This window comes from Lithobates pipiens, unplaced genomic scaffold, assembly GCF_037356315.1.
Source record: "Lithobates pipiens isolate NorthernLeopardFrog02 unplaced genomic scaffold, aLitPip1_a1.2 Scaffold_16, whole genome shotgun sequence".
NCBI classification, from domain to species: Eukaryota; Metazoa; Chordata; class Amphibia; order Anura; family Ranidae; genus Lithobates; species Lithobates pipiens.
The window spans coordinates 47,981,224-48,000,121 of NW_027507748.1; the positions used below are offsets into that span (position 1 = coordinate 47,981,224).

General features: G+C 48.0%; 1 protein-coding gene across 1 annotated transcript in view; it reads right to left on the bottom strand.

The window, feature by feature from the left end:
• LOC143981771 (uncharacterized) overlaps window positions 1-13,398 on the bottom strand; it is a 76,423-nt gene extending 63,025 nt beyond the window's left edge. Inside the window, exon 1 of the mRNA XM_077479860.1 lies at window positions 13,271-13,398. Within this exon, the coding sequence (XP_077335986.1) occupies window positions 13,271-13,325 (55 nt within the window). The 5' untranslated portion in view covers window positions 13,326-13,398. The remainder of the gene's footprint in view (window positions 1-13,270) is intronic.
• Between the last annotated feature and the right edge of the window lie 5,500 nt (window positions 13,399-18,898).

An 18,898-nucleotide genomic window follows, 5' to 3' on the forward strand; every position in this document is an offset into this window, starting at 1 on the left:
TCATTCAGATATTACATTCATTTTAAAAACAAGTGGAAATTTCAAACAAAATTCTTTCATTCAGCGAATGTACATTTGATCCGTTTCTGCAGTGCTTTTTGCTGTACATTTTGATTTTTGCACACGTGATTTTACTGCAATTTGCATTTTTGCATATTTTGGGCAGATTGAAAAACACAAAATTGCTGCAAAAACGCATTGCATGCTTTTCTGCAGCTTCTCCATTGAAGTATATTGAACCAATAGCACCATTTTGCGTTAAAAGTCCCTGACCCTTTCAGATGTGAACGTGTCCCATAGGAAACCATGTAAATGAACTGTAGTGCATTTATGCAAAAAGCACCAACACATAGATGTGAACCAGGTCTAAGACGAGATCTACCGGAAGTGACGCAAATCGAGCTCGGTGCTCGTTTATACACCGTTTTAAATATCTCCTTTGTTTGTGAGTATTCCATTTATTGTTTAAATAAAAACGTTTTATGGTCAAAACTACTACACTATGGGGCATCCTTCCTCCATATCTCTTTAACCCTATATATACACACCAATTGCTGAGGCACCCCCACGCTGAATGCTGCTGAGTTACCATTTAAAGGGACCAATACAGCGCAATAGTCAGGATACTGACGCCAGGATCTGGGGACACCACAGCAGGACCTCAAAAGACAAAGAGCACCAGGGACCCCGAGGATATACATATTACACGCTGTTACCTTACAGCCGTAAGGTAAGGGGATACCCATATCCTGACAACACAGGACCACGAGGGATACCACCCACCATCACCACCAATTGCATTGTTTTTATTAATATTGTGCACATGTTATTATTATTTAAGCACTAGCACTTTATGCGATTTTCTGATATAATCGCCACCGGTTTTGCACAAGTGAAACGGACATTTTCCGATAAATTTTAACCTCTTTTTTCACCGTGGCATTTGCATAGTTTCAATACTGTCTTAGAGGGATTTTGTATTTACTCCCTCCCCCTTTATTTTTGATATAATTGCCACAACTTGCACAGTTGAACGGACATTTTGCTCACTGCTTTACCTACATTGTTTCAGCAATTTTTATGGTGTAGAGGAATCTTGCACGTATTATTATAGTATTGATTAATTTTTATTTTTTTTGCCACTGGCACTTTATGCGATTTTTGATAGTTACAACAAATCGCATTGGGAATCACTTGTTTCAAATATTTTGATTGTGTTTTTTCCGTAATTTTCACCTATATTTGAATATACCTTTGATGTTATAATGTTATAGTGCTTTTGAGGGTTCTCTACTATCCCCCCATAAAAAAACGCACACCGATTTATATATACTTTTTGCCTTATGTGACGACAAATCAGCCGTCTAATATCTCTATATTATTCTAGTGCCTATAGAGCCCACCAGCCTTTAAGGCTGGACTTCCTGTCATAGTACAGCGCACCACTACTTCTGTTTTTCAATTTTTTCCCACTGGGGTTGAGGTACCCCACCTCAGTGTGTGCAGCAGTACAACGCCCCCTGCTTTTCGTTTTACCTTGATTAGGCGCAGGAATACTTTCTTATACTTATGTTGTCCTCGGAGTTCCCTCTGAAAGGCCCTGAGTGCCAGATCTACTGCTCTCAGCTCCCTCCAATTCGAGGATCTCTTTAAATCCCTCCTCTCCCAGGTACCTTGTACCAAACGGGAGTCTAGGTGAGCACCACAGCCTGAGCCGCTCGCATCGGTTGTAACCACCCTGGATACTGGTAAAACCCACTCTATACCTTGCGACAAATTTGCCCCCTTTCTCCACCACCAAAGGGACCTCTTGACCTGAGTTGGAACCAAAACCAGAGAGTCCAAAGACCCCTGGCTGTGGTCCCAAACCCTCAAGATGAATAGTTGCAGAGGACGGAAATGTAACCCCACCCATTGAACTGCTAGGAGTGTGGATGTTAGCAAGCCCAAGGCCGACATGACCTTCCTTACTGAGATCTGACGGCTGCCCTGGAGAAACAACAATGCTTTGTCTACCTTTTGGATTTTCTCTAAGGGAAGGAAGACCTTTTGTTCTGTTGAGTCCAACACATACCCCAGGAAAGTGACCCTTTGGGATGGAATTAAGTTGGACTTCTCCAGGTTCAGAAGCCACCCCAGGCTCACTAACAGGTCTTTTGCTACCTGTAGATCACGAATCAACTGCGCTGGAGAAGGGGCAAACAGGAGAAGATCGTCGAGATACGCGATCACTGAGATTCCCCCGAGACGCAGGAATGCCAGAACTTCTGCCATCACTTTGGTGAAGATATGGGGGGGGGGGGGGGGGGGGAGAAGAGGATAGCCCAAAGGGAAGTGCTTTGAACTAGAGGTGTAGCACCCCTACTGAGGTTTTCACTGCCAACCTGAGGAAACGCTGGTGGCTCTCTGCGATGGGAATATGCAGGTATGCATCTTTTAAATCTATCGATGCCATGAAACAGTTTGGTGGAAGAAGTGCCTTCACCGAGTAAACTGAATCCATCCGAAACCTCCTGTAGGTGACTGAGACATTCAGAGGCTTCAGGTTCAGGATAAGCCTGAACTTTCCCGAAGGCTTGTGAACCACAAAAATGTGAGAATATTAGCCTTTGCCTGTCTCTCCTGCTGGGACCCGTACCACCACCTCCTGTTCCTCTAACTCCTGAAGAGAGGAAAGAAGGGCAGACCATTTTTCTGCACACTTTGGCAACTCGGTGACAAGGAGTCTCAGAGTGGGGGGCTCTGAAAACTCCAATCGGTAACCTCTTCTGATGATCTCCAACACAAACTGATTGGAGGTGATCATCTCCCACCGTGTGAGGAAGGCCCCCAACCTTCCTCCCACCATGACCCTGTCATTGAGACTTTTTGGGCTGTTAAGAAGGGCGAAAAAAAAAAAAAAAAATAAAAAAAAAAAATCGCTTCCCCACGCCCTTTGCCCTTCAGCCCCCAACTTTTCTTCTGCCGATCAGTTCTAGGGGCTTCAAACTTTTTCTGAGGATGAGTCTTTCTTTTTGACTGCTCCCCATACTTCCTCTTAACAGGAAAGGCCTTTTTCTCATCAGCCGTGTGATCTAGCACTGCTTCAAGACCTGGCCCAAACAGCAAGTCCCCTGTAAAAGGGATCCCACAGAGCTTTGTTTTGGACGCACTGTCCCCCTGCCATGTCTTCAGCCATAAGGCCCTCCTGGCTGAGTTGGTCAGGGCCATAGACCTTGCAGACACTCGCACCGATTCAGCCGAAGCATCCGCAATGTATGCTACCCCCTTAAGCAGCATGGGAAAGGAGGATAGAATAGTCTCCTTTGCCGTCCCTGCTTCAATGTGTGCCTTAATCTGGGTAAGCCAATACTCCATATTACGAGCCACCACTGTGGCTGCCATGGCAGGCTTAAGATTTCCCTGTGCTGAATCCCAGGCTTTCTTCAGAAGTGAATCCATCCTTCGATCCATAGGGTCTGAAAGTACCCCCATGTCCTCAAAGGCCAGATCAGTATGTCTGGACACCTGAGAAAAGGCAGCATCTAACCTGGGAGATTTATTCCAGACAAGAGCCTCCTTTTCCGCAAAAGGAAACCTTTGTTTCAACGCACCAGAAAAGAAAGGTTTTCTTTCGGGATCCTGCCATTACTTCTTGATAGCATCGATCAAGACGTCATGAACCGGGAACAACCGCTTTTTCTGTTCCCCCAGGCCCTTGTACATCTGATCATGGAGTGACAATGCCTTCCTTTCCTCTTGTATACCTAAAGTGGTATGAATAGCTCCTAAGAGCTCCTCCACTTCTTCCAGGGAAAGTTTATACTGTGAGGTTCTTTTGGATTCCCCATCCAATTCCTCACCATCAGATTCCCCTTGGGAATCTGAGGTGGCACCGTCAACTTCTTCCTCAACTTCCTCTCTGGAACCCCCTGGATTCTCTCCACTCGCAGGAGCAACATCCACTGGGCTAGGTTGTACACTCTGCTGCGCTGGTGGAGGAGTGCTCTGGGGCTGAGGCCACTGGAAACTAGAAAAGAGCGTTTTGAAGGACTGGAAAGTACTAGAGAGTTCCTTCACAGAAGCCGCTAGGTCTGCACCCTGTTCTGCTGCCTGCTCCCTAACCAACCCCTCAATACACTACTTACAAAGTGCCTTGGTCCAGGAATCCCCCATAGAGGCTCTACACGACTTCTTCTTAGAATCATGGGGGGACTTGCTCGTGGCTTTCCGAAATACAGAAATAAAAGAGAGGGCAGCATAAGTTTAAAAAAAAACAAAAAAACACACCAGCGCTACTTAGAGGACCACTGGGAGTGCCCCCCCTAGGACCAACCACCACCAGGATCCCAGACAAACTCCCCTTCCCCCCCGACCACCAAGGGGGAATAACACCAGTGGAGCTACTGGTTACAGAGTAAGGGAACACCTCCCCAGGGTTCCCCTTACCTTTGAGTGGCTGGTGCTGTTGTCTCCAGGAGCTCTTGAAGCCTCTGCTTCGGACATTCTCCTGTTGAGGAAAAGTGGTACGAACGTGCCTCCGACAGCTGCCTGTACAGCTTAGAGAGAGGGGCTGCACCAGCCAAACACTTGGTCCCCTTTCACGAATCACGTCCAGAACCGGAAGACGCGGATCCAACGAAGATGTCCACCCCCACCGGAACTGACGTCGCTCGTCATCCGGTCCGGCCTCCAGCTCCAAGATGACTGCAAACACAGGGGGACCTAGGACATCCTGCTGCAGCGCCCCACTGGGCGAACGAACGGATGGACCTCCCCAAACTTCTTGCTTTCCCCAAGCGAAGTTTGGAGTGCGCGGAAGACGGTCAGTAGGAAAGTCCAGCTCCCCAGCCGACCAGACTGCCGAATGTAGTCCGATAGGCGATCGGACTGCCGAGCGGAGCCAGAGAGACCACTGTCTCCTCCACTCTAGATAACATAGCCTCAGTCTCGCTGACTGTTTAGCTAAGGTTCCTTAGCGGTGTCTCCCCACTGGAGGAAACACCATAACTGAGGGGACAGAGGGAGGATGAGACTTAAAAATTGTGAAATTGAAGGCAGTGTTTCCTAAGAGGGGAGGAGCCAGGGTCTCTCTACGGTGACTGTCCTGAAAGATGGACTTGAGAAATTAGCCTTTTATAGTCAAAAAAAAAAAAAAAAGCAGATAATCACTACTGGAAGGGGTTCATTTTTTTTTTACTGTAGAACAGTGAGTAATATTTACAGTAGCGATTATTTGCTCTTTTTGTACTATAAAGGGCTCATTTTAGTTTTTTTTTAACCCCATTATGTTACTGGCCGATTAATCGATTAGTTGTTTCAGCCCTAATAGTGACCTTCAGCTCCTCTGCATTGTTGGGTCTGGTGTCTCATCTTCCTCTTGACAATACCCCACAGATTATCTATGGGGTTTAGGTCAGGTGAGTTTGCTGGCCAATCAAGCACAGTGATACCATGATCATTAAACCAGATATTGGTACTCTTGGCAATGTGGACAGGTGCCAAATCCTGCTGGAAAATGAAATCAGCCTCTCCATAAAGCTGGTCAGCAGAGGGAAGCATGAAGTGCTCTAGAATTTTCTGATAGAGGGCTACTCTGACTTTGGACTTGATAAAACCCAGTGGACCAACACCAGCAAATGACATGGCTCCCCAAATCATCACTGACTGTGGAAACTTCACACTGGACCTCATGCTACTTGGATTCTGTGCCTCTCCGCTCTTCCTCCAGACTCTGGGACCTCGATTTCCAAATGAAATGCAAAATTTACTTTCATCCAAAAAGAGGACTTTGGACCACTGAGCATCAGTCCAGTCAAGACACTGCTGACTTTGTCTCTGGTTCAGGAATGGCTTGATACAAGGAATGTGACAATCGTAGCCTGGATACGTCTGTGTCTGTGTGGTGGATTCTTGGATACAGCACTCTGAACAGCCAACTTCTTTAGCAATGGCCTTTTTGTGACTTACCCTTGTTGTGGAAAATTTTAGATGCATTTATTATATGTATTGTCATAAGAGTCCCCCTGTGTTCATTCTCCCCCAGCCCACTCTAAAAGAGCTGACTGGGGCAAACTGACGCTGGTTGAGATCCGTTAGGTAGTGGATAACTTCTTGGGATTGGAAAAAGGTGTTTGCGGAGTGGGGGTATGTCCTCCAGCAAAAGGGCCCCTGTATGCTGTACAGACGATCGTCTGGGGGCATATGCTTGCTCTGCGGGGATTGGTCGTAGCCGGATGTGTGCACATTGTCTCTGCTGTGTCTGATCACCACATGGAGATAGGCAGTGCACATCTGTGGATAACCTTCCATCCACATGGAGGTGTAGAATAATCCAGGTATACATTGTTCTCTGGAACAATGTATATTAAGGATTTCTATCAACGGAATTATAGTCATCGTTCATTGGTTTTGTATGGTTTCCATCATTGAAAGCATTTATTCAGTTTGCGTCACTGACTATTTGAATGTATACATGTCTGTGATTGGTACTTTCTTCTTAATTGTATTGCATTGTATTGTCCTTATATGGGCATTCACATCCTGTGTGAATGCTGTGAGGTCACAACCTTTGTGGGAGGTGTTAAGCTGTTGGAGGCAAACCCTCCAGGGCGTGGCTTCCAGTGAAAAGGTAAATAAAGATTTGGTTGAGGTCCGAGAGGACACACATGCTGACCGTTTGGAGAATGTAAGAATGCTGGTGATGTCTTTATAAAGGGGAACCAGGGGGGCCTGACTGGGGAGCATCCAGGCTGAAATGAGGATGTAGGAATGCGGGTCATGTCTGAATACTTGGTATGAGTGGGTTTGAAGGTAAGCTAAAGTATTATATCATTAAAGCGGAGGTCCACCCTAAAATGGACCTTCCGCTCATCGGAATCCTCCCCCCCTCCGGCGCCACAATTGGCACCTTTCAGGGGGGAGGGGGGTGCAGTCACCTGGATAATCCAGGAAACTGCACCCACTTCCGGGATAGCTCTCTGTGCGCGCCCCCTTCCGCAAGTGCCCCGCTGCCTGCTGGGAAACACACAGATCCCAGAGGCAGCGGGGACCGTCCTTATTGCGCAGTGCGGCTCGCGCAGTAGGGAACCGGGAAATGAAGCCGAAAGGCTCCATTTCCTGATTCCCATACCCAAGATGGCGGCAGCAGCACCCGAGTGATGATCTAGAGATCGGCTTCGGGTGCCGACATCGCGGGCGCGCTGGACAGGTAAGTGTCACTATTTTAAAAGTCAGCAGCTGCAGTATTTGTAGCTGCTGGCTTTAAAAAAAAAAAATAAATAAATAAAAAAAAAAAATAAAAAAAAAAAAAAAACGCGGAGTCCCGGCGGACTCCCGCTTTAAGATGGTAATGGGTGCTTATATGAGACAGCACAGATGTTGCTGTGTGCATAGCATACAGCCAAATTGCTATTACCCCCTTCTTGTGGAGGGTGTCAATCACTGTCTTCTAGACAGCTGTCAATTCAGCAGTCTTCCCCATGATTGTGTAAACTACTGAACCAGACTGAGTGACCATAATGCCGCGTACACACGACCAGACTTAGGTCCAACAGAGTTCCGACAGAGTTCTGACGGACTTTCCGAATGAACGGACTTGGCCACACGCAATCACACCAAAGTCTGACGGATTCGAACGTGATGACGTACAACCAGACTAGAATAAGGAAGTTCATAGCCAGTAGCCAATAGCTGCCCTCGCGTCGGTTTTTGTCCGTCGGACTAGCACACACACGAGCCGATTTCTCGGTAGGAACTGGGTCCGGCGGAGTTCTGGCGTAAAAATTTGAAACATGTTCCATTTCTAAAGTCTGTCAGACTTTTGCAAATCAAAAGTCCGCTGCAGCCCACACACGATCGAATGGTCTGCCGGAATCATTCCGTCGGACTTTTGATGTTGAAAAGTCCGGTCGTGTGTACGCGGCATAAGACAGGTATTTGCACCCACTTCCAGGCATAGACTCCCACAGGAGTCTTATGCCGCGTACACACGACCGGACTTTGAGGGACAAGGTCCAACAGACTTTCGACGGACTTTCCGAATGAACGGACTTGGCCACACACAATCACACCAAAGTCCGACGGATTCGAACGTGATGACGTACGACCGGACTAGAATAAGGAAGTTCATAGCCAGTAGCCAATAGCTGCCCTAGTGTCGGTTTTTGTCCGTCGGACTAGCACACACACGAGCGGATTTCTCGGTAGGAACTGGGTCTGGCGGAAAATTTTAAACATGTTCCATTTCTAAAGTCTGTCGGATTTTTACAAATCTAAAGTCCGCTGCAGCCCACACACGATCGAATGGTCTGCCGGAATTGTTCGGTCGGACCTTTGATGACGAAAAGTCCGCTCGTGTGTACGTGGCATAAGCCTCTTCCCATCCCCCCCACGCTGTCTGTTGGGAAATGCACCTCACCTACTACCAACCCCTGAACTCCGCCTGACTACGACCCCTTAACTCCACCCCACTACGGCCCCTGAAATACTGACAGGTATTTGCACATTTGCACCCACTTCCAGGCATAGACTCCCACAGGAGTCTAAGCCTCTTCCCACCCCCCCCCCCCCCCCCACGCTGTCTGCTGGGAAATGCACCTCACCTACTACCGACCCCTGAACTCCGCCCGACTACGACCCCTGAACTCCACCCCACTTACTACCAACCTCTGAACTCAGCCCCACTTACTACCGACCTCTGAACCAGTGGTGCCAACCTACCAAATTGAAATTTACTGGCACAACACCCAAAATTTACTGGCCCCGTCAAGTTTTTACTGTCATTTCCAAAAGTTACAAAATTACAGTTTAAGTGCAAATGAGAGTATTTGGGCTACAACCAATACAATATGCAATTAGCAATATGATTTAAGGTAGATAATAAGGCAAAAAAACATATTTCTTATTTTATTTTTGATATAGTAAGTGGCTCAGGGACAGGACTCTGGAGTACAAGAAATTAGAATTGGCGACACACACATAACATTGACACTCATAGTGACCCTTACGGCAGTGTGCAGCAGCACAGATAATGAGACCTCACTAACACAACACGTCCCCTCCGAGTCACGGAGATCGTCTCTCTCCAAAGCCGAGTGCTCCCTCCAGTCCGCTCCAGTCTAAATAGCACTGACAATCCCGATCCCAGCTTGCCCTGCTCCCATACCGCAGACCCGCACACAAGGCTCTGGGGCCGCTCTGCTTGCACCATGACATCACACGATATGCTCAACTCCACCCCCCCACTACCGACCTCTCAACTCCACCCCCCCCACTACCGACCTCTCAACTCCACCCCCCCCCCACTACCGACCTCTCAACTCCACCCCCCCCCCACTACCGACCTCTCAACTCCACCCCCCCCCACTACCGACCTCTCAACTCCACCCCCCCCCCCCACTACCGACCTCTCAACTCCACCCCCCCCCCCCACTACCGACCTCTCAACTCCACCCCCCCCCCACTACCGACCTCTCAACTCCACCCCCCCCACTACCGACCTCTCAACTCCACCCCCCCACTACCGACCTCTCAACTCCACCCCCCCCCACTACCGACCTCTCAACTCCACCCCCCCCCACTACCGACCTCTCAACTCCACCCCCCCCCACTACCGACCTCTCAACTCCACCCCCCCCCACTACCGACCTCTCAACTCCACCCCCCCCACTACCGACCTCTCAACTCCACCCCCCCCCCCACTACCGACCTCTCAACTCCACCCCCCCCCCCACTACCGACCTCTCAACTCCACCCCCCCCCACTACCGACCTCTCAACTCCACCCCCCCCCCCCACTACCGACCTCTCAACTCCACCCCCCCCCCACTACCGACCTCTCAACTCCACCCCCCCCACTACGACCTCTCAACTCCACCCCCCCCACTACGACCTCTCAACTCCACCCCCCCCACTACGACCTCTCAACTCCACCCCCCCCCACTACGACCTCTCAACTCCACCCCCCCCCACTACCGACCTCTCAACTCCACCCCCCCCACTACCGACCTCTCAACTCCACCCCCCCCACTACCGACCTCTCAACTCCACCCCCCCCACTACCGACCTCTCAACTCCACCCCCCCCACTACCGACCTCTCAACTCCACCCCCCCCACTACCGACCTCTCAACTCCACCCCCCCCACTACCGACCTATGAACTCCGCCCCACTTACTACCGACCTATGAACTCCGCCCCACTTACTACCGACCTATGAACTCCACCCCACTTACTACCGACCTATGAACTCCACCCCACTTACTACCGACCTATGAACTCCGCCCCACTTACTGCTGACCCCTACAAAGTTGAGAAGTGACACAGAATACAGAGATTAGTAGTGAGATATCTTTCTGAATACATTGTATCGCTTGCCCTTATGTGGCGTTGGCTGGAAGACAATTATATTTAGGTTAAATGGCTTCTTACTGCCTTGACTCCCCGTTTTGAATAGCATGGGCTTTTTTATACTAAGCTGCCTTTCACCTGAAAATAATGAATACCCTGGTTTCCCAGCTTTAATTGCGCGTTTGCGGATTTCTTTAACTCTATGCCGGCTCCAGCCCACTATAATTAATAGTGTTTTCTACATCAAGCCTCTTTCTTGAGTTCTCCTGTGGCTGGAGAAAAATAAAATACATTTGGCTCCCCCCTTTCTGCTGGGATATTGCAGATTTATACTTAAGACCCCTTTCACACTGGGCGTTTTTCAGGCGCTTTAGCGTTAAAAAAAAACACGTGTGAAGTGCTTGAAAGAAGCCTCATCTGCAATCCCAATGTGAAAGCCCGAGTGCTTTAAGAGCCCTTTCACAATGTCAGCGCCCAAAAAACGCTCGTAAAGCGACGCTTAAACTAGCAGCGCTTTGCCAGCATTTTTCGAGTGCTATTGTGGCGCTTTTAACCCCTGCTAGTGGCCAAATGGGTTAAAAGCGCCCACAAAATGCTGCTGCCAATAGCGCTTTTCAGGCTCTTCCCATTGATTTCAATGGGAAGGGGCGCTTTAGGAGCGTGTATTCACCGCTCCAAAAGCGCTGCAAAGAAGCTGCTTGCAGGACTTTTTGGCCATCGCAGCGCCTCAGTGTGAAAGCACTCGGGCTTTTACATTGGGATTGCAGTTGCGGCTTCTTTCAGGTGCTTTACAGGCGCTTTTTTTTTTTTTTTTAAAGCTAAAGAGCCTGAAAAACACCCCAGCGTGAAAGGGGTCTTAGGTGGCAATTTAATACCACCATAAATCTTCTCTATCCTATTGTTACAATTATCATAACTAGCTCCAGAAGCGTGAAAACACGCAAAACGTGTCGAGCATGAGCATAGCACCAGCATCCAATCATCCTCGACGTTCCGCAATTTTGCTCATATACTTTGCTCATATACCATTTCCTGGACTGTTCAATATTCAAGAGAATTTTTTCCTCTTACTAGTAATTACATTATGGCCATAGTATCAGAGCGGTAACATCCCCGGAGATTTGTGATGGTTTATGACTTTTTAAAGATGTCTATGAATTTATTGTTACGTTTGTAAATAAAATCATATCTTTTTAATAATATATATATATTTGTAATTGTGCCTAGAAAGTCCATAGCCCCTCTCTATTTCATTTGCATAAGAGATTAGTAGTAGGGGTTTCTCTGTCTCACACCTATTCCTCTCCCCCCCACCACCACACTACTTAGTACACTCCGGTGTCCTATGATATACTGTCACCCATCGGATAGTTTCCGCTGTGTACTGCGCATGTGCAGTACACAGATTCCGAAAATATCAGAAGATGAACGGCACCTGCGCCGTGAGTCCAGGTTCTATCCCCACCATCCAAGTGGACATAGAGTAGGAATATAAAAGAGCCGAGCCCGAAGCGTGGCGAGCGAAGCTCGCCCGCGAGGGGCCCTCTAATTTTCCCAACCCTGTGTCCGCTTGAATGGTGGGGCTACCACCTCCACTCACGGCGGCATTCATCTCCGGAGATTTTCCGAAGTTTCTTCTGCTCCGTACTGCGCATGCTCGGTACGGGGCGGACACTATATGATGGCCGGACTGAATATGCCAGAACACCGGTGTTCTGGCAGATAGTGTCCGGCCATCATATAGTGTCCACCCCGTACTGCGCAGTACGGAGCAGACGAAGCTTCGGAAAATCTCCGAAGCTGAACGGCGCCTGCACCGTGAGTGGAGGTGGTAGCCCCACCATCCAAGCAGACATAGGGTTGTGAATATTAGAGGGCCCCTCACGGGCGAGCTTCGCTCGCCACGCTTCGGGCTCGGCTCTTTTATATTCCTACTCTATGTCCACTTGAATGGTGGGGATAGAACCTGGACTCACGGCGCAGGCGCCGTTCATCCTCGGCAATTTTTCGGAATCTGTGTTGCTGTGTACTGCGCATGCGCAGTACACAGCGGACACTATCAGATGGGGGACCTTATATAATAGGACACCGGCTCTTTACACCCCCCCAGTCAAGCAGGCATGGCTACATTAAAGGGGTTGTAAAGTAAAATTTTTTATTTTTTTAAAATAACAAACATGTCATACTTACCTCCACTGTGCAGCTCGTTTTGCACAGAGTGGCCCCGAACCTGCTCTTCTGGGGTCCCTCGGCGGCTGTCTCTGCTTCCTCCCGCAGGTGCTTCTCACGTTAATGCGAGCTCCCTCGCATTGGTGAGAAGCACTGCGGGCGCGCTCCCGTGATACAGCCGGCGGCTATAGCCGCTCGCTGTATCACAAGGCCCCGCCCCCCGGCGCGCTGCATCATTGGATGTGATTGACAGCAGCGCGAGCCAATGGCTGCGCTGCTTTCAATCCATCCACTCCAGCCAATCAGCGGCCAGGCTGAGCGGCGAAGAGGACGGCGGGGGCGAGCGCAGGATTTTCGAGGGGTCAGGTAAGTAAAACGGGGGGACTGGGGGCGCCGGCAGTGTGAGATGTTTTTTCACCTTAATGCATAGAATGCATTAAGGTGAAAAAACATTTACCTTTACAACCCCTTTAAGTCAGCCATAGCCCCGCCCACTGGTTCACAGACTAGAAGGGCGATCTGGAGTGTACCAAGAGTGTACAGACTGTGGGGGTGGGGGGAGTAGGGATGCGGGGCTAGGCTGGGAACATATGACTCCGCCCCCTCCCCAGTATAAGCAGACAGAGGTACGGGAAAAGGGGGCGGAGCGTCCATTAGCCGTGTAATAAATGAGGAGACGTCTCCCCCCTGTACACCGCACATGCAATGCTGAGTCGGAGGATGCTGACAGGACTTCCTTCCTCATACACAGTCCATGGCACAGGACGATACTCACCGCTAGCTGATATTACACACCGGATCAGCAACAGGCTGATCCACAACACCTCCATTTGTCCGAGATCATGGCGGAAAAGAACATTTGGTGGGGAAATGGCGCCGTGCGCAAATTCAAATGTCCCGCCTATATACGTGCAACCAATCAGAGACTAGATACCTGTGACGTCTTTATGAGCGAGATGCGCATGCGCGTTAGCTCTTTCCCAGAAACTCTGAATACCAAAAGGGGGTGGGGACAGAACGCTGCATTGTACCAATGAATAGACTGAGGAATGGCAACGTTGTATCCCCGGACTCCTCCCATAGAGGAGGGTGTGTGAGGAGAGTATTAGTATTCATTACACCGAATGTGCAAATCTACAGAATACAGAAAATGGAATTGTCCTCAGATTTATTGTGGTGTACCTCATTAAAAGCCGCTTTTATATATATATATATTTTTTTTTTTTCATTATAATACAGTGCGGGTTATTTACTAATACAGGAGAGTGCAAAATCTGGCGCAGCTCTGCATAGATGACCAATCGGCGTCCAGGTTTTATTATCATAGATTAACCACGTAAGGACCGAGCCTCTTTCTGAGATTTGGTGTTTACACGTTTTTGGGGGGGTTTTTTGCTAGAAAATTACTTTAGAAACCCCCAAACATTATACATTTTTTTTTCTAACACTAGAGAATAAAATGGCGGTCGTTGCAATACTTTCTGTCACATTGTATTTGCGCAGCGGTCTTACAAGCACACTTTTTTTTTGGAAAAAATACACTTTTTTGAATTGAAAAATAAGACAACAGTAAAGTTAGCCCAATTTTGTTGACAGGACCTCTTAACCACTTCAGCTCCGGACCAATAAACACCTTAAGGACCAGAGGTCTTTTTCCAATTTCGCACTGCGCTGCTTTAACTGGTAATTGCGCGGTCATGCAATATTGCACCCAAACGAAATTTGCGTCCTTTTCTTCCCACAAATAGAGCTTTCTTTTGATGGTATTTGATTGCCTCTGCGATTTTTTTTTTTTGCGATATAAATGGAAAAAGAGCGAAAATTTTGAAAAAAAAAGATATTTTCTTCTTTTTGTTATAAGAAAAATCGAATAAACTAAATTTTAGTCATACATTGAGGGCAAAATTTATTCAGCCACATGTCTTTAGTAAAAAAAATGTCAATAAGCGAATATTTTTTGGTTTGCGCAAAAGTTATAGCGTCTACAAACTAGAGTACATTTTCTGGAATTTACACAGCTTTTAATTTATGACTGCCGATCTCATTTCTTGAGGTGCTAAAATGGCAGGGCAGTACAAATCCCCCCCAAATGACCCCATTTTGGAAAGTAGACACCCCAAGGAAATTGCTGATGGGTATGTTGAGCCCATTGAATATTTATTTTTTTTGTCCTAAGGGATTGAATAATGACAAAAAAAAAAAAAAAAAATTTTTTTTACAAAAAGTTGTCACTAAATGATATATTGCTCACACATGCCATGGTTATATGTGGAATTGCACCCCAAAATATATTCCGCTACTTCTCCCGAGTATGGCGATACCACGTGTGTGGGACTTTTTGGGAGTCTAGTCGCGCACGGCACCCCGAAAACCAATCACCACCTTCAGGATTTCTAAGGGTGCAAATTTTTGATTTAACTCCTCACTACCTATCACAGTTTCGAAGGCCATAAAATGCCAAAATAGCACAAAACCCCCCAAAATGACCCCATTTTGGAAAGTAGACACCCCAAGCTATTTACTGAGAGGCATGTTGAGTCCATGGAATATTTTATATTTTGCCACAAGTTGCGGGAATATTACAAACTTTTTTTTTTTTGCACCAAGTTGTCACTAAATGATATATTGCTCACACATGCTATGGGCATATGTGAAATGACACCCCAAAATACATTCTGCTGCTTCTCCCGAGTACGGGGATACCACATGTGTGGGACTTTTTGGGAGTCTAGTCGCGCACGGCACCCCGAAAACCAATCACCACCTTCAGGATTTCTAAGGGTGCAAATTTTTGATTTAACTCCTCACTACCTATCACAGTTTCGAAGGCCATAAAATGCCAAAATAGCACAAAACCCCCCCAAATGACCCCATTTTGGAAAGTAGACACCCCAAGCTATTTACTGAGAGGCATGTTGAGTCCATGGAATATTTTATATTTTGCCAAAAGTTGCGGGAATATTACAAACTTTTTTTTTTTTTGCACAAAGTTGTCACTAAATGATATATTGCTCACACATTCTATGGGCAGAAGTCAAATTACACCCCAAAATAAATTCTGCTGCTTCTCCCGAGTACGGGGATACCACATGTGGGGGACTTTTTGGGAGCCTAGCCACGTACGGGACCCCGAAAACCAAGCACTGCCTTCCGGATTTGAATATAAAATGCTATAAAAAACAAACTAACCAGAGTCACCCGTAACACTTATACGGTGATCAGTGGTGAAAGGGTTAACTAGGGGCAATCAGGGGGTTCAAATTTTTATTAGGTAGTATATGGGGGTCCCTGGCGCTATATAAAAACCTGACGGGGAACCTAAATAACTAACTGGCTAACCAGCGTCACCAGTGACACTTATACTGTGATCGCTGGTGAAAGGGGGTGAAAGGGTTAACTAGCAGCAATCAGGGGGTTAAAACCATTATTGGGTAGTATATCGGGGTACCTAGCGCTATAAAAACCTGCCGGTGAACCTAAAAAAATAACTAGCTACCTAGCGACACTAGCGACACTGATGCAGCGTTCAGAAAAATTATCGCTTAGTGACACTGGCAAAAGGGGGTGAAAGGGTTAACTAGCGGAAATCAGGGGGTTAAAACCATTATTGGGTAGTATATCGGGGTACCTAGCGCTATAAAAACCTGGCGGTGAACCTAAAAAAATAACTAGCGACTGTAGCGACACTAATGCAGCGATCAGAAAAACGATCGCTTAGTGACACTGGCAAAAGGGGGTGAAAGGGTTAACTAGCGGCAATCAGGGGGTTAAAACCATTATTGGGTAGTATATCGGGGTACCTAGCGCTATAAAAACCTGGCGGTGAACCTAAAAAAATAACTAGCTACCTAGCGACTGTAGCGACACTAATGCAGCGATCAGAAAAACGATCGCTTAGTGACACTGGCAAAAGGGGGTGAAAGGGTTAACTAGCGGCAATCAGGGGGTTAAAACCATTATTGGGTAGTATATCGGGGTACCTAGCGATATAAAAACCTGGCGGTGAACCTAAAAAAATAACTAGCTACCTAGCGACACATGCAGCGATCAGAAAAATGATCGCTTAGTGACACTGGCAAAAGGGGGTGAAAGGGTTAACTAGCGGCAATCAGGGGGTTAAAAACATTATTGGGTAGTATATCGGGGTACCTAGCGCTATAAAAACCTGGCGGTGAACCTAAAAAAATAACTAGCTACCTAGCGACTGTAGCGACACTAATGCAGCGATCAGAAAAACGATTGCTTAGTGACACTGGCAAAAGGGGGTGAAAGGGTTAACTAGCGGCAATCAGGGGGTTAAAAACATTATTGGGTAGTATATCGGGGTACCTAGCGATATAAAAACCTGGCGGTGAACCTAAAAAAATAACTAGCTACCTAGCGACACTAGCGACACATGCAGCGATCAGAAAAATGATCGCTTAGTGACACTGGCAAAAGGGGGTGAAAGGGTTAACTCTAGGGGCAATCAGGGGGTTAAATCTTTATTGGGGGGTGATAGGGGGCTACCCTGGACCTAACACTAACTGTCCTGACAGTTTTTACTGTCACAACTGACACTGAATGCATTGATCAGTAAAGAAATGATCAATGCAATCAGTGACACTGTGACTGGGGGGGGAGGGGGGGCGGGGGGGGATCGGGGGGGGTTTGTGTGCCTGTGTGTACCTACATGTCAGTGTAGTGTTGGTGCACACTTACTTTTAGTCTTCTCCTCGTAGTCCGGTCAAAAAGACCGCCCCGAGGAGAATGACATCACTTCCTCCTTCCTGTGTAAACAATACACAGGGGAGGAAGCTTCTCATTGGCCAGGAGCGATCCAGAGGGGGTGGCCGAAAACCAACGGCCATCCCCTCATCACGGAGCGCTCCTGGACCGAATCGGACCGCCGTAAACAGCGGGAGGGGGTCCGATCGGAAGGCAATCACGTAGATGTACGTGATTGTGCCTGCCTGTGCCATTGTGCTGACGTACAATGGCAATACGGCGGTCCTCAAGTGGTTAAATATGAGATATTTGATATATGAGACCCCACATCTCATATTTACACTAAAATGCAAAAAAAATAAAATAAATTAGTAATTAAAAAAAAAATGGCCGTTTAAGAGCTATGGGTGGAAGTGACCTTTTGATGTTGCCTCCGCCCTGCAATGATATGGAGACGGGTGGGGACCATCTTCCCCTCACTCCTCTCCATACCTAGGAAGGATAAGAACCCAATCACCTCCGCCGCTGCCGAAGGCTCTGGTAAGCGACAGAGGACGCCAGAGCGCGGTGGGAAGGGGGGCCCTCACCCCCTTCCCAAAGTGATCTGGCGGTGAATCTGCGGCAGAGACTACTCTAAACGGAAAGCAGACCACCGGCCGAAGAAGAGGGTACTGGGGTTATGGCAGCTAGCTGCTGCCATAACAAAGATATCCCTCTTCAAAGTTAGGACGTATATCGGCGTGCGGCGGTCCGGAAGTGGTTAATAGAACAAGCTGGAGTTAGAAGCTGATTGGCTGACATGCACAGCTGCACTAAAATTAGAGTGCTCCAGTTTTAGTAAATTCCTCCCTGTTGTTTAATTCAACTTAGGCCCAGAGGCTTAAAGTGGAGGGCCACCCTGAAAAACAAAAATACATTAAAATTTAGAAAAAATCTGAAAAAAAAATGTTTTTTTTTTTTACTTACCAGAAATGCCTGTTGCTAGGCACATCATCCTAATCTGCCTCTTCCCCCTCCGCAGTGATCTTCTATCTTCTCTCCTCCGTGCGGCGTCTTCTGAGTCGCGCTGTGTTCTGGGAACTGTGTGTCCCAGAACACAGCGCGCCCCATTCACAAAGCGATGCGCGACTCGCACATACGCAGTAGGAAACGGGCAGTGAAGCCGCAAGGCTCCACTGCTTGTTTCCCTTAGTTGAAATGGCGGCGCCGGTACCCGAGAGCCGAGGGACGGGTCAGCCTCGGGCGCTCCTCCACCGCTGCTGCCCATTGAAATCAATGGGGCAGCGCTGTAATGCCGCCGGCAAAACGCCGCTATTGCGGTGTATTGCCGGCGGTTTTAACCCTTTCGCGGCCGCTAGCGGGGGGTAAAAGCGCCCCGCTAGCAGCCGAAATGTGCCGCAAATCTTTTTACCGCCGACACAAGGTGCGGTGTGGTGTGAAGGGGGTCTTAAACATTTTTTTTTTTAAACTGGCCCTCCTCTTTAGCTAAAACCTTCAGGGCCCTGGTGCAAGTAAGCACAAAGGCCCCCCCCCCCCTTCCATCGGTCCCGGAGCCCTTCCCTCTGAGCCTGGGGCCCTTCCCACTAATCCCAGTGGCATGGCATTATACCCCCCCCCCCCCCCCCCGCTGAACTCGACTAAGTGAATGGTGCTGCATAGCTCTCAACTGTCCCTGATTTGGAGGGACTGTCCCTTA